This window comes from Alligator mississippiensis, chromosome 5 (genome assembly GCF_030867095.1).
Source record: "Alligator mississippiensis isolate rAllMis1 chromosome 5, rAllMis1, whole genome shotgun sequence".
Classification (NCBI taxonomy): Eukaryota; Metazoa; Chordata; order Crocodylia; family Alligatoridae; genus Alligator; species Alligator mississippiensis.
In genome coordinates this window covers 52495017-52510236 of record NC_081828.1, presented here as the reverse complement: position 1 = coordinate 52510236, position 15220 = coordinate 52495017, and the positions used below count along the sequence as shown (strand labels likewise).

At 49.0% G+C, this 15220-nt stretch overlaps 1 protein-coding gene across 6 annotated transcripts in view; it reads right to left on the bottom strand.

The window, feature by feature from the left end:
- Nucleotides 1-437: 437 nt before the first annotated feature.
- Nucleotides 438-15220, bottom strand: part of KIAA1614 (KIAA1614 ortholog) — a 62926-nt gene continuing 48143 nt past the window's right edge. For 4 of the 6 annotated variants that reach the window (XM_059728368.1, XM_059728373.1, XM_059728372.1 and 1 more), the window contains exons 6-10: nt 14251-14431; nt 9460-9727; nt 6934-7058; nt 6174-6358; nt 438-1697 (exon numbers count right to left, since the gene is read on the bottom strand). In XM_059728368.1, coding sequence (XP_059584351.1) covers nt 1504-1697; nt 6174-6358; nt 6934-7058; nt 9460-9727; nt 14251-14431 — 953 coding nt within the window. In that variant the 3' untranslated portion in view covers nt 438-1503. The remainder of the gene's footprint in view (nt 1698-6173; nt 6359-6933; nt 7059-9459; nt 9728-14250; nt 14432-15220) is intronic. The other 2 variants (XM_059728370.1, XM_059728374.1) reach the window with 2 other exon arrangements.

The following is a 15220-nucleotide window of genomic DNA, read 5'->3' as shown; positions in this document are numbered from 1 at the left end:
CCCTGAGTCACTACTGACACATACCCCTACACACCATCACCTCCCATCACCCCAAGTGGCTCTTAACCTGCCTGTGCCTCCAGCCCTCCAACTGGTCTGCAGCCCTCCCAACCTGGACCCAGATGCCTTGCCTTCCATCCTCCAGATCTACCTATCCCAGCCTCCAGCCACTCACAAACACTGGCCAGGAGGTCCTTCCCAGATGTGGAAGGGCTTTCCTTGAAAGATACCAATACCAGTTGTCCCTGTCCATAACCTCCTAATAGGGCACTGTTGACCTCCACAACACAGTCCTGACCACATTGCACATAGGGTATATCAGTTCTTCAGCCCAAGGCTAACAGGCCAGTCCCCCCACCCCCTACTGTTCCCATTCCCACCCACCCCCCTGCCGCATACACACTGCTTCAATAATGCAGAGTAAAGGACACAGGGAGTTTTCATCAGAAAGTTTTAATAATTTAAATGAAACCCATTGATCAAGTATAGAGGTCTCCAATGCTGTTTAAACAGTCATTTGCCATTTAGATAAGTTGGGCTGGGCCAGAAAGGTACCATGCCATGCCCTTTATTTGTCCAGTGTGAGTTAGCCCAGGAATACAATGGGCCTTCGTCTCAACTTAAGCTGGTCCACAAGAAAGATTTGGGGCTCTTTGATAGGAGGTTCCATGATGGAGTAGCTGCAACCTGATCACAGACACAAATGTGATGAGAGGCATGGCAGCTCTCACTGCACAGCTGATGGCCTAGCTCTTCCTGGCTGAAAACACCAGCAGCAGGTGCTACCCAGTGTCCAGCAAAATGGAGTCTGAAGAATAAACTGGTCAAACAGCACCCCCTGCTGGCTAGCCACTGGAAACCACAGGCGTTGAGACACCAGGTCTCAATCCTTCCCCCAAATGTGTCCATTGTTGTGTGGACAGAGGGAAGAAATCAAACCCACCAGCTCCCCAGTGCTGGGGAGCAAAATATTGCACAGAAACAGCTCAGTTGCTGACTGCTGCCCAGCAGTCTGGGGTACAGCACCCCTGCTGTTAATTCTCTGCAGAGATAAGTCAGGCACACTCACACAGCCTGCAGGGCACTTCTCATATTTCCTAGGAGCTAGAGATAGCCTTAGGCTGCACCATGCACCAGCTGCTCCACAGAGATATGGAACAGGTAGTCCTCAGTCTCTTGGCCATGGATAGGGATCCATGTTGTCTGTCACACTTCACATAAGTTAAATATTTAGAACAGAAAGGTACAACACATGCAGACGGAGCATAGCTCAGGAGGTAAGGCTGAACACCAGCCATATCTTTCAAGTCGCAAAGGCATCTCCTAGTAGTGGGAGTTGGGTCCCATGGCAAGGACTGGGCATCTACAAGCATTGCATGGCACCAATAAGCAGCAGGGACATCGCCTATATGCAGATTCCTCCTTGTTCAGTGAAGACACCAAAATGTCAAGGAGCACTGTGCTTCCTGAGAGCTGATCAACAGGACTCTTGAGTCTTGCACACTACCGCCTGATGGGTCTGTGCTTCAGCACTCTGAGGGTCAGGGTGTTGGCCTGCAATAACAGTTTGTTGATGTGGGCCAAACCAAGCCCAGTGACTGTGGCACCATTCACCTCTAGGATCTCATCCCCTATGCCAAGGAGTCCTGCATACAGCTTTGCTGTGCTGGCGTCTGTCATCTCCTGGACGTAGATGCCTGCAAAGCAAACAGAGAGCATACTCAAGGCACCAGAACTAAGCAGAAAGCATCCCTGCTCCAACTCCCACTCTTCTTGCAGCTCCTTTCGTTGCTAACAATGCACAAATACTTTCCATTGCCAGCAGGCCATTGTCTGATCTCTTCAGTCCAACTGTTCTTCTCATGGTACCCCCTGCCAGTCTACATTAGAAGCAGCTTGATGTTGCAAGGCCAGTTCCTCAAAGAATAAGGATGCTATGCCGTAAAGCGATGGCAAAAATTCTGTGTTTAGATGAGTTAGGTAACAGGGAACTCCCACTGCTGATCTTTCATGGCACTGGAAAGCTACATTACTATATACAGAAATACTCTGAAATGCATGTCATTCAGAGCAAGGACTGGCACTTCATGGGTTTGAAGAGTACATAGCATAATGGGCCTCAGTTGGAACCTTTGGACTCTGCTCAGTAGAGGTGTGCAAAGCAGGCCCTATTCAATTAGGATTCGGCCCGAATTGGGGACAGTGATTCGATTTGTTGATTTGGATCACTGATTTGACTTGGCTGAATCCGAATCTGAAGATTTGATGCTGAATTGGAGAATCAGTGATTCGGACATAAACACAGCTTTAAATGTTTTTTCTATGTACCTCGAGGTACCAGTGCGGCTTGTGAATGCTGCAATGCTGGGGCAGATGGAGCATCCCACAGGAGTGGGGGGGAGCCCCCCCACGTGCTCAGCAGCAAACCCAGCAGTGGACTGGAAGTACTTCCGGCCCACTTCTGGGTCTGCTGGAGGGTGCACAGGGGGGCCCCCTGCACCCACCCGGCTCGGCGATCGGCCACAGTGGGATTCCCGGGTGCCCCCCCAAGACCCAGGAGGCACCAGTCACTGAGCTGGGGGATGCAGGGGGGCCCCCCTGCATGCTCCCCAGCAGACCCGGAAGCGGACCAGAAGCATTTCTGGTCCACTTCCGGGTCTGCTGCCGAGTGCTCTGGGAAGTCCCCCACACTCCTGTGGGATGCTCTATGTGCCCCAGCACTGCAATATTCATGAGCCAACTGCTACCTAGAGGTATATAGAAAAATCATTTAAAGCTATGTCCAAATCGCTGAATCTTTCCGAATCTCTCCAAATCAATCCAGAGGGTTCTGATTCAATTTGGAGAGATTAAAGGGTCCTTTGATTCGATTCGGATTCAGAGATTTGGCCACTGAATCGGGCTGAATCTCTGCTGAACTGAATTGGGGACTGAAGCTTTGCACAGCCCTACTGCTCAGAACATACACAAGCATCCATGCAATGCACACCCATTCACTCTGAGTTTCTGAGCATGCCATATTTTGCAAGATCAGGATATGGAACTACCCAAAATCATACTGTTCACTAGGCCACAACAGAAACCCAACATCTGGGCCCTAACTGAAAACTTCTGGCCCCAAAATTAAATCTACGATAGGGCTGTTATCTGATCTGTGGTGAGCTTTGTAATCACCGGGGGCTCAGTTTCCATGTACTTAACTGATGGCTTTGGAAAGTGACACTGGCATTAAGGCTATGCTTGGTGGGATCCTAAGACCCCATCATATTAGTAATTGGAATGAAGCAAGCACTCTTGCACAGAGCACCAAGCCACCTTGTCTTTGCAACTCGGGCTAGATTTCGAAGTAGCAGAGGTTTAAACTAGGGTTGGGTTTTTGATTGATCAAATAAAGTTTGGTCAATTGACCAGTCAATTATCAGTCAAAAATTGTTAAAAGTTGCCAATAGGTCCAAATAATACATAGAGAAAACAATTTTCCATTAAGAAATGTATCAACAAACAGTAAAAATCGTATTTTGTCAAAAGAATTACAAAAAAAAAAAGTTGTTGCAATTTATTTTGGTAAAATTCCTATAATCTTTGACCAGTCAAAAAATATGCAGTCAGTTGACAATATCTGACCAGTCAATTGACTGGCAGGCCAACCCTAGTTTAAAGCTTTGCATGTCATGACCTGTGCTCTGTACCTTCCAAGCTCAAGTACATGTCTTAAGGTTGGCAGGGGGGAATGCAGAATTTGCTGTAAATTACAGATGGTAGAACCGCAGCCTTCCAGTCATGCCTGCCTGCTGGTCACCTTCTGACCTTGCCTATTCAACAACACACAGAACCAAAGACTTAGATGGGAGGCAAATATATGTGAAGGATGAGGAACCTCCCCCACAGTGAATACATGTTAAAAATGTGCAACAGGATGGTGGGAAGCAAGAAGAAAAACACACACAAAACAACAGATGGGAAAAGAAAAACATTAAAACATCATTGCCACACCATGGAGCCTGCCAAGAGCTGCACAGCTTTAACCCACAGCATCCACATGACTCCACCTGGTGCCAGGCTCACAGGAGCTTGATCAAGAATTTTCACCCTGTGGGACACAGCCTACTTTCAGAGGGGTGGGATGCCAGGTCCCCATATGGTAAAGGATTAGAACACGGGGCTATTCAAACCGTTCCTCAGCTGCACTAGTAAAACCATCCCTTGCTTGCTTTGCCTACAGTTGCCCCCTTGTTGCAAGTCTTGACTAAGAGACTCGAGACTGAATAAACTGTAAAAAATGATCTGCTCCTGGGATGGTTGAGTTTAAGGCATGTCAGCATGATAATTTGTCACCCTGTAGTAGGAATTTGGTCTGGAAGGCTGATGGCCTTGACACCTCCATGGCAATAAATTCTAAAAATAAAAAATCCTTCAAGAAGAACATACAATGTCCAGAGTCAAGGATTTTAAAATCAAAACACAACCTTCCGGGAATCTGCACATCTGATGTTGGAATAGCTATGCAGCTCTTAGTTATGGACACTGAAGCACTTCCAGGAAACAGACTAGAAAAGGTCCTGGAATATTTGGTTTAATCAGGCCCTGAATCTTACCCAATCGAGGTGGTTTATTCTAGCTCAGTGGTCTCAACCTTTATAAACTCAAAGGCACCCCTTGTTAGAGGTAAGGCACCCCTCAGAAAATGCCAGCTCTTAGCTTTCACTCGTTTCTTGACTCCATAAAAATAATAGAACAATTTTTCTTTTGGGGAGAACCCAGAAAGCCCACAGCAGATAAAGTTTTTGGCATGATGGATTCTTCTTTGAAATCACTGGGTTTATTCTGTGCAGTGCCATAGCAAGTGGGGAGGAAGAGGGGGTGAACAAGGCAATGGCCCCAGGCGCTGAAGCAAAGGGGTACCAATAGGTGCTGCTCAGCCAGGACGGGGCACGGGATGGAGCTGCAAGCGGTTTGTTTTGGGAGGCACAGGAACGGGGGGAAGGTGGTTTCCACCACTGCATGTGCTCCTGGGCAAGCATGGGGAGGACGTATACCCCTTGGATCTATGCACAGGGCAAGGGCAGGCTGCTGCTGTGGGTTTTGCCTTGGGTGCCCAACTTCCTCACCACGGCACTCATCCTGTGAATCTTATGTAGGTGTTTCTACATATAACAGGACTGATATTATGCAGCACCACCCATAAAAAGATCGCATGGCACACTGCTCTACATCAAATGGGAGAAAGATTTATTCCTGGACTTGAAGATGTATCACAGAAAGATGCATCTCAAGGCTAGCAGAGGCTGCCAGACCCTAGGTGCTTCCAGAGTGCTGGCTTCCATTTTGGCACACCAGTACCCAGAGGGATTCTCAGAGACAGCTGAGCCTAAAGGCACTTTGCCCATCATAGAGGGGTTGGGTTGTTGAGATGAAAGAAGGCATGAAAGGTACAGTTTCAGATCGAGAGAGTCAAAAAAGTTTGCTTTACATGTAGTATTTTGGGAAAGCCATTACTGCACTGAGAAACAAACAACACAAGAACTGCCAGACTGAATCACACCAGGGGACCAAACTGGCCTATATCCTGCATCCTACATTGGCCAAGATCAGCTGCTCTGCCACAATGTGTAAAAAGCCCTGTATTAAGCTATGAAGATCACCTGTTCCTCCATGAGTTGCCACATCTCAACAGTGCCAGAGATAGGGTGTCTCTTCCCAGCAATCTCTCAGAGGGAACCTGGGCACAACTAGGTCACATTGCCATTTTTGGCCAAGTACCCTGAGCATTTGACAGCCTGGCTTTTCTCGACCTTTTGTCCTTATAGCTACAGGAAGTCCCTGTATCATTGTCCTAATAACTGGAAAGGATTATTGTTCCCATCTCAGCCATGGAACATCCATGTAGACACAGAAGACAGTAACTTGTGTGCAAGGGTAACACAAAAGCTCAGGCTCCCCTTCTATCTCTACAGCAGGAGTAAATGAACACACACAGTTTCCAGAGCTGTGTCCCTGCGTAACACCAGCAAGGGACCTACACAAAAGAGAAACAACAACCACATATCAACCAAACAGATGAGCTATAAATGGACACTGAAAAGAGAGTTATTTTTATGGTCCCAGGAAGCTGTCACAAACCCTAAACAAGCTACCTGGTGGTGTTTTAACACCCTATGAGACACAGCAGGTACCTGTGTCAGGACGGCCATTCCCAGAGGAGACACGGAACCCAAAGGTGCCACCCGGGGGGCGCTGTAGCTCCAGTTGATTAGTACCATCCGGGAAGACTTCTACAACTCGACCAACAGTTCGTACCAAGTCAGGGGTGCCAATGTCCTCCACGCTGAGAGAACGCCGGGGCAGAATGCCCACTTTCCTGGGGGAGAGAGGAATGAGCCAAAGTGAACACTAGTGCTATGTTGAGCAAAGGAGGGTATGTCTTGGAGGCAGTGGGGCATAACATATCAGCTACATGAGAATAAAGGACTAGCTCAGTACTTCAGAAACATTCCTCCCCTCAGGCCTATGGGTTCAAAAGCATCTTGTTCTCAAAGATAAAAGGAACCCAAGACAAGTACTTGAATTGTAACTGCTTAATAGGGACTTCTCTTTCCTCTCTCTTCTCATGTTTAAAGATGTAGGAGACTGGTTTTAACAAGGAGCATTCAGAGATTCCAGAAAGTCAGAGACAGAGGAGACCTGTAGTGTCAGACCTTCAGTCCATCCCTTCAGGGTTCAGGCAGACTAGTCTATGTTCTCTCAGGGTTATTCTCCAGAGCTTTGTTGAGTCCAGTGTCAAATGACTGAAGCAATGAGGCTCCCATCATATTTCTATGGCACACTGCCCCACAAGTGAGTCTCACATTTGGAAACCCTTCCTTGATATTCAACCCAGAGTTTCCTTTTCTGGATATGGGTCAGCTGAGAATGTTCCAACCTCCCTATTCCTACCTATCAGTTGTTTTGTCTTCCTCCGGCTCCACCACCAAGTAAGCATTGGACCGGTCTGTCCTGCCCAAGAAAGAATGGAGGTTCTGCACAGATGAGGCTTTTCTCGGTTGGCTGAAGGGTGGCATCTAGTGAGAAAACACAGGTACTGAAAGTTAGAACAAGTTCTGAGAAAGAAAGCAGAAGAGGTTTTTAACCAAACAGGAAACACATGGGAAGTGTTAAAACAACCAGCATTTAAACCCCCATACTCCTCTGCTCCCACTTTAAAAAAAAAAAGAAACAAAAAAACCCAGAGGGAGGAAAACACAAAAGTCCCCATTTCTTCCCTCTCCCCAGTATCAGTAGCTTCCAGGGAGACTAAACACTGAGCTGGCTTGCTTTGGGGATGACAAGTGAGCACAGATAAATAGTATTTGAAGACTGCTTACACACACCTAGTAAGTCAGTTCTGAGACTTCTCACTTCTAACAGCAACCAAGAACTCTTGTTTTCCCAAGATCCTAAGGCTGAAAGTCCTGGGAAACCATGTCCTACTCAGAAGTTCCTGGGGCTCCCATTTTACACAGCCCCCAGAGGAAGAAGCACTTTGGGACAGTTACATTACATAAAAAGGGTTTTTATTTTCAGATCAGTCTCTTACCTCTATACAAATAAAAGACTATAAGAAGATTAAGAGATAAATCACTCAATTGGCCTCCCCGCTTCAGTGGCCTCCTGTGCCTGTATGCTAACCTCTGAAAAGGCTCACTCAGCTAGGCATGACTGTTCAAATCTCCCTGAGTGATCTACACATCCACAAACACATGCATATAAGCACTCCCCATCCTCATTAAAAAATTAGGCGACTGTGGTGTCAACGCCTACACATTCAGATGGGTCACAAACTGGATGAAGGGCCGCACCCAGAGAGTGGTGATGGACGGGTCATTTTTGACCTGGAGGGATGTGGGCAGTGGGGTTCCCCAGGGCTCGGTCCTCTGGCCCGCACTATTCAACATCTTCATCAGCGACTTGAACGAGGAGGTGAAAAGCACCTTGTTCAAATTCACAGATGACACTAAGATGTGGGGAGAAGTGGGCACCCTAGAAGAGAGGGACAGGCTACAACTAGATCTGGACAGGTTACAGAGGTGGGAGGATGAGAATAGGATGGGTTTCAACAGAGACAAGTGCAAGGTACTGCACTTGGGGAGGAAGAACCAGCAGCACACCTACAGGCTGGGGAATTCCCTTCTTGTCAGCACAGAGGCAGAAAAGGATTTCAGAGTCACTACTGATTCCAAGATGAACATGGGCCGCCAGTGTGGGGACGTGGTCAGGAGGGCTAACTGCACCTTGTCATGCATCCATAGATGCATCACGAGCAGGTCCAAGGAGGTGATCCTCTGCCTCTGTGCAATATTGGTCAGGCTGCAGTTGGAGTACTGCATCCAGTTCTGGGCGCCGCACTTCAGGAGGGATGTGGACATCATCGAGAGGGTCCAGAGGAGGGCCACTCGCATGACCAGGGGGCAGCAGGGTAGGCCCTATGAGGAAAAGCTACAGGACCTGAACCTGTTCAGCCTCCACAAGAGAAGGCTGAGAGGGGATCTGGTGGGTATCTACAAACTGGCCAAGGGGGACCAGCAGGCAGTGGGAGAGTCCCTGTTCCCCTGAGCACTACTGGGAGTAACAAGGAATAATGGCCATAAGTTGACTGAGAGTAGATTCAGGCTAGATATCAGGAGGCGCTACTTCACAGTCAGGGCAGCTAGGATCTGGAACCAACTTCCAAGGGAAGTGGTGCTCGCTTCTACCCTGGGGAACTTTAAAAGGAGGCTGGACATTCATCTAGCCGGGGTCGTTTGACCCTGGCATTCTTTCCTACCCGTGGCAGGGGGTCGGACTTGATGATCTGATTAGGTCCCTTCCGACTAACAACCATGAAACTATGAAAACAGCACACACACTGTTGTCTGTTCCCCACCCCTCCTACCACTTTTCCATCCACTTTTTACCTCATTCAGTTCTATTTCTCCAACTCTTCCATTCCTCTCTGTTTTTTTGAGCTCTCCAGGCACAGTGCTGGCTCAGCTGAATTTACCATTTGATTTACTACGGGTCACTCTGCAGTTTGTGAATGCAAGAGTAATGCAGAGGGGCAGAAACAGCAAGCCACAAACATACAGATGTGAGCTGAAAGAAGCTAGGTGACAGCTTCAACATAAGCTGTCACTTGCATACTCTTCATGAAAAAGAGCAGAGCAATACAATGGAACACACATAAATAACTCCCAGCTCTTATTTACTATTGTTCTGTAGCTCAAGTGCTCCCTCACACGGGTGAGTAAGTGTCATTATCACCATTCTAGAGAGGAGCACACTGAGGTGTAATGATCTATTCAAGATCACAGAACTAGGCACAGAACTGGGGGAGAACTGTTCCTTACACTGTCTTCTCTAATGCTCCGTCTAGTTTAAGCCAAGCTCAAACCCCAGCCCCAGTCCCACTATAAAGGGTCTTTCAGAGCTGCACTTCAGACTCACCAGTCGCAAAGACTGCAGGGAAGGAGATTTCTTCATTTTGGAAGACTCAGTGGCATTTGACCTGACTTCTGGAGGTTGAACTGAGCCTGGAGCCTCGGGAGGGAGCTGTTCCATGCTGTAGCACCGGAACCTGCCCAGCTTCTGCTTGGTGTTCTGGCTAAGAACGGAGAAGAACTTTTTCAGCCCTGAGGCAGAAGAGCTGCCCCCTTCCCTGCTTGCTGTGGAGGAAGATGACTTCTTGGTCTCTGGCTGGGTACCCAACTGTTTGCTAAAAGACAAAGGTTTTCAGTTTCAATAGAGATGCCAGAGACTGAACTCAGGCACAGCCAGCACAGAACAAATGCCAGATTAAACCCCAGTAGCAGCATCTGCTGAGAGCTTAGTTTTACTGAGAACATTGTCATATAAACATTTTGGTGGCACAGCAGAATCCTGAAGCAAAAGCACATGCAGGACTTAAGTCCAATAGGTCTGTTTGGGGGCCTGTGAGAAACAACTAGGTCACAGCCCAGTTCTTAATAAGCAGGTGTTTATGTCCCTGAAGCCACCAGATTTAAATGGCATCTACTCAGGCAATCTAAGCAGAGCCAGAACTTCTCTCTCCTCTGAAATCCCCAGAAAGACATGGCATTATGGGGAAAACCTGCATAACCAGCACCCATGTGTTTTGGCAGTATAGGAGGTCAGACCCCAGGGTGAAAACCTGGCACCTTCTGTCAATCTTACATTTTCTAAAACAGAAGAACACTTGTGGATGTTGCAAGTTTTGAGAATTTGAAAAATAAAGAGTAAAAAGGAATAGAATTGGCTCCCCCTTGTGACAGTGAATGGAACTATAAATCCAATGGCGTAGCTTTTGTGCAAAGAACAGATGCAACAGCATACAGCCAACTGAGCAATGTCAGCAGTGTCAGCTGGGTGTCCGAAACAGGAGAGGAATTACACGTGACCAAAATTAAAAACGGAGAGATGAATGGGGAAAAGCTATGAGGAACCAGGTTATTCAGCTGCCTCGAACTTATGGTTTGAGAGTGAAACAGAGCAAAAAATAAAAAAGAAACATCAATGAAAAAAAGAATTGAGATTTTTTGTCAATGCTTTCTCCATGTGTTAAGCTCTGTACCCCCTGCAGCATCTGTGAACTGAGTTAACTTAAGAGAAATAGCCCTGCAAAGGCCAGAGGTACCTGGGATAGGAGTCCAGACAGATTCCCATGTCCCAGACACAAACATTACACACACATAAGCTGTTAAGAGAATATAGTGTAATCACTGAAAAGTCAAACACTCACAAGCTAGGAAATGCCTGCATTAATACTTCCTATGGCTCGTTTAGGCACCTATACACGTGCCCAACGCCTGCTCCAGTGCCTGCTAATTAGCAGAGCAGACTCGATTAATTAAGTCTGCTGGAGCATGCTAATTAGTACGCTCCAGCCAGCCTCCACATCTCATGCACCAATATCCCTGTGCTTCAAAATGGCGGTGGGAGCACTTTAACTAAACCTCGTTCAACCAGCTTTAGTTAAAACACCCCTACCACCATACTGAAACACAGGGACACTGACACACAAGATGCTGCAGGAGCTTTAGTTTGAGTAGCTCTTGGAGCTGCTCTAATTAAAGCGCCACCCCCCAAAATACCTGTTCCCTGCACTGAGCATGTGTAAAAATGCCCTCTGTGAAGACGGTATACGTGCAGGCTAGTCAGCACAAGGACAACTCAGTGCAGGACGAATCTTTGGAGATTTAAGCTGTGAGGCTCTACCAAGTCTCTGTTGAGCTTCCAGTTCAGGGGTGGGCAAAATGCAGCCCACGAGGCCATTCTATCTGGCTCTCGGTGCCCCTAAAAATATTTGGAAAATTAAAATTTATCTGTCCTTGGTTCCTGTCAAAGATGACAGAAACCAAGGGCAGCAGGACCTAGGGGAAGCCCTGGAGGGCTTCTTCAACATTAGGGCCCACCCAGACCAGCCCCCCCCCCAGCTGGAAGCCCCAACAGGGGCTTCTGGCCTGGGACCCGTGACTGCTCCGCACTAGAACCTCAGATAGGGCCGGGAGTGGGGGGAGGGAGCTGTGCTGAGCAGGAACAGGCAGCCCCATGCAGGCTGTGAGCAGCTGCGGCGTGGGACGCTGGCCACAGGGCGGGGGAGGGGCCACTCCCCGCCCCGCCCCGCACTCAGCGTCAGCCTGTAACCCGGCCCTGCGCAGCCAGCCTGGGCCCCGCACTTGCTCCGGGCTCGCCTGTCAGGGCTGCGCATGGTGGCAGCAGCAGCCGCGGTCCGCCTCCGCTTGCCGCGCTGGGCAGCGTTTGCTGCTGCTGCCGCCCAGCGCGTGAGCTCAGAAACAGCTAAAGCACTCTGGCTGAAAATTTCCAAACACTGCCCGGCATGGCAAGCGGGGGGGGGGGGCCGCAGCTGCTGCCACCGTGCGCAGCCCCGACGGGCGAGCCCAGAGCTGGCGTGGGGTCCAGGCTGGCAGCGGGGGCAAGTTACAAGCTGGCGCTGAGCTTGGGGGGGAAAAGCGGCCTCTCCCCCACCCCGTGCCCGGCGCCCCACGCTGCAGCCACTGAGCAGCTGCAGCAGGGAGCGCAGGCCACGGGGCAGGTGAAGGGCCGCTTTTCCCCACACTCTGCACCAGCTCCTTCCCTGCTGGTGAGGAGGGGGTCAGGGCTGCACGCTGCCCCCCGCCTGTACCACGGGTCTGGGGGGGCGCTGGGAGTGAGAGGATGCGGGAGCAGGGCCTGCACCCATGTTTCAGGGCCAGCGCCAGCAGGGCCCAGAGCAGGGTGGCAGGGGTACAGGGTCCCGGGCAGTAGGTGCCCTTTGGATCCAGGCCAGCTCCCCGCTCTCCCTGCTGGTGCAGCCCAGCCCAGCTCCACAGACCCCTGCCAGAACTCCACCCTGCTCTGGGCTGCACCAGTGCTGGCCCTAGGACGTTGGTCCCAAGACTGGGACATTGGTCCCAAGATGGTGACCAGGGGGTGGAGCATCTGTCAAGGCGCAGGGCTACCCATGGGGCCCTCAACAGCTTGCCACAACTTGGTAAGCTGCCCTCCGCCCAAAATAACTGCCCGCCCCTGTTCTTGTCAAATGTGGGTAGAGTTTCATGGAAGTAGCACAAGGCACACCTGTGATACCAAGTACAAGCCTCCTGCCAAATGTCAAGTCACAGCTCCAAAGCACGAGGCGCTAATGCTTCTCAACAGAATTATTCATTAAACTTGGCAAAACCATGTATTTTTCCCTAGCCTGGTTCTCAGAAACAGCTAAAGCACTTTGGCTGAAAATTTCCAAAAAAATGTCAGCCTGCTGCAGATAACAAGCACCACTGCCAATTCTGCCTATAACAAAACTGCATCTTAGCATTTATTATGGCACATTTCACCCAGAGACGTCAACATGCTTTACAAAGGTAGGTCAGAATTGGGCCCCTCTACAGCATTTGTCTCCCTGCTGTGTCACCAGCACCAAGGGTCTCCAATGACATTACCGAGGGAGTGATTTGAATTGCTCATCCTTGTGTGTAGTACACCCACTACATGTTCCTCCTAACACCTGGCTTTAATGTGCAAACAACTAAACATTTTGAGGGAGATGATCAGAATATTCACAAGAGCCTGAAGTTTTCCAGTGTCAGGCAGGAATGGATGAGGAGTCATACAGCCTCTGCAATCAACCTTTAAATTGCATTTGCTACAAGTGATTGTTCTAGTTTGGCTCTGGGTTCCTCTCCCACATAGGGGATGGCTGTTCACACAGTAGAAAGATACCATAGACACAGGTAAACCTCCAAGACCTGAATGAGCAACACCAGTCTTTATTTAAGCTACTGGATAAGTATTTCAAATCAATCTGCAGGGGACAGAGCGTGGAAAAACAAAGCAGAAGAGGACTGAAGCAACCAGGGAGTTAATATCTTTGACACATGCAAAGAAATTAGTTTATTTACAGAAAATGCAATCCCAGCACAGGGACTGGCACATTAAAGCTCCACTGAACTGTCATTTGGGCCTAAAAGAGAGAACATGGTTCAGAAACAAATACAATTAACCCCTTCATGCCTCCACTGATGCACTCTTTTTATATTCAGGGGTGCAGACAGGAAGCAGGAAATTAGTAGCAGCTAAGAAATGTCCTGAGCAATGGCCACAGCAGCATTTTGGGGGCATTGGAATGAGGAAGGGGTCATTCCTGGTCATCTGTGCAACAAGCAGATATGCTATGCAGAGTTGGCAAGAAAGGGGTTTTGGAGAAGCAGTAGCAGCAGGGGAAGACTTAATGCTAGTAGGCTGACTCCAGCAAGGCAGCTGCAGTGCCAGCCAGCTGAGAAGTAGTGCTGCACTGCTATCCTAACTAGCCATGAATGGGGGCATCAAGAACCAGAGAAAAGGAGAGGGGCCTAGGACAACGGTTGCAGAACCTGCAAACAGCCATCCCCTTGCACTTCTAAACCAGCCCTCCAGGCTGGAAAGGATTCACTTACACATAGCTCCTCATCCCAGCTGACTAGTGTGCCTTAGTCCTATTGAGATCTCTGTGGCAAGAGTGCCCACCAACAGGTTGAGCCAGGCACTGCTAATCTCTCCATTTCATTTGCCATCTCATGGCTTGTAGGACGGATACAACCAAAGGCCATCCCCAGGCCTGCATGGTTGTTACGTGCTTGATCAAACCATTTGGTGGCAGAGGAAGGAGACATTCAGCTTATAGAGGTAGGACTCAACCCAATGACCAGCATGTCCCTCTTCAGCCCCAGCCCAAGATGGTTAACTAACTGTAGAGTTACTCACCATGGTGTTATGTTCCCTTCCACAAGCTGCTTTGCCTTCTGCAACCTGGGCCCTACAGCTTTCTGATCAGGTAACTGAGTGGTGTGGGCAGAGTCCAGCTCCTTGGACGCCAGGGAGAAGGTGACGACAGCTGAGCCAATGGTGCTGGGAGCAGCAGAGGGATCAGCCCCTGATGACAAACCTACCATGACAGTGACACAATCAGATGGGTGCCTGCTCACTTTTTTATAAACTGGCTTGGAAGGAAGGCCAATCTGTCTGCTTGCCAGAATGCAGCCCTCACATAGCTTCACTCAGCTTCCTCTGAGCGTTTTTGATTTTCATTACCTTTTTTAAATCCATGCTGAAATGGAGCTGCTGGAATCTCACCTGAATTTTTTTAAGCTTTGAGGACTTGGCCTCTCTTCAGCTACTCAACCCAGAAGGCAATTCTGTTTTGTACTGGGTGGCTCCCATTTCAGCTGGCTGGACTGTAGCTGTTCATTAGATGGCATGCTCTGCATATGGGACTCAGCCACTTACAAGGGCTCTCTGTACCCCTAATGCTGGTAACACATCTCTGTTCCTTCACATTATTTAATATGTATGCTGCATCTCATTGCCACTGCCACAGTCCTGCCGCTACTAGGCAGTTATATCATCATCATTTCCCTATTAACCAGCCTGATCCACCTGGTGGAAAACCTCAGGTATCTTAGCTGACAAGTGCAGTAAACATATGGTCATATCCTGATGCCCGACAGACTCAGAATCCGGTGTGCTGCCAGAGAGAGGGCAGGCACTGCTCCCAACACATACAACCCCCTCCGCCACCCTCTGCAAGGCTTTTCAGATCTAAGGACTGCCAATAGGAGCAGCAGAGCTTGCTCACCTGTCCTGACTGCATAAAGGAAGGGAGCCTGCACTTAAATCATATAGGGCTTTAGAACAGTCTCTCTCTGCATCACATTTTGAGCCAAATGGGAAACCA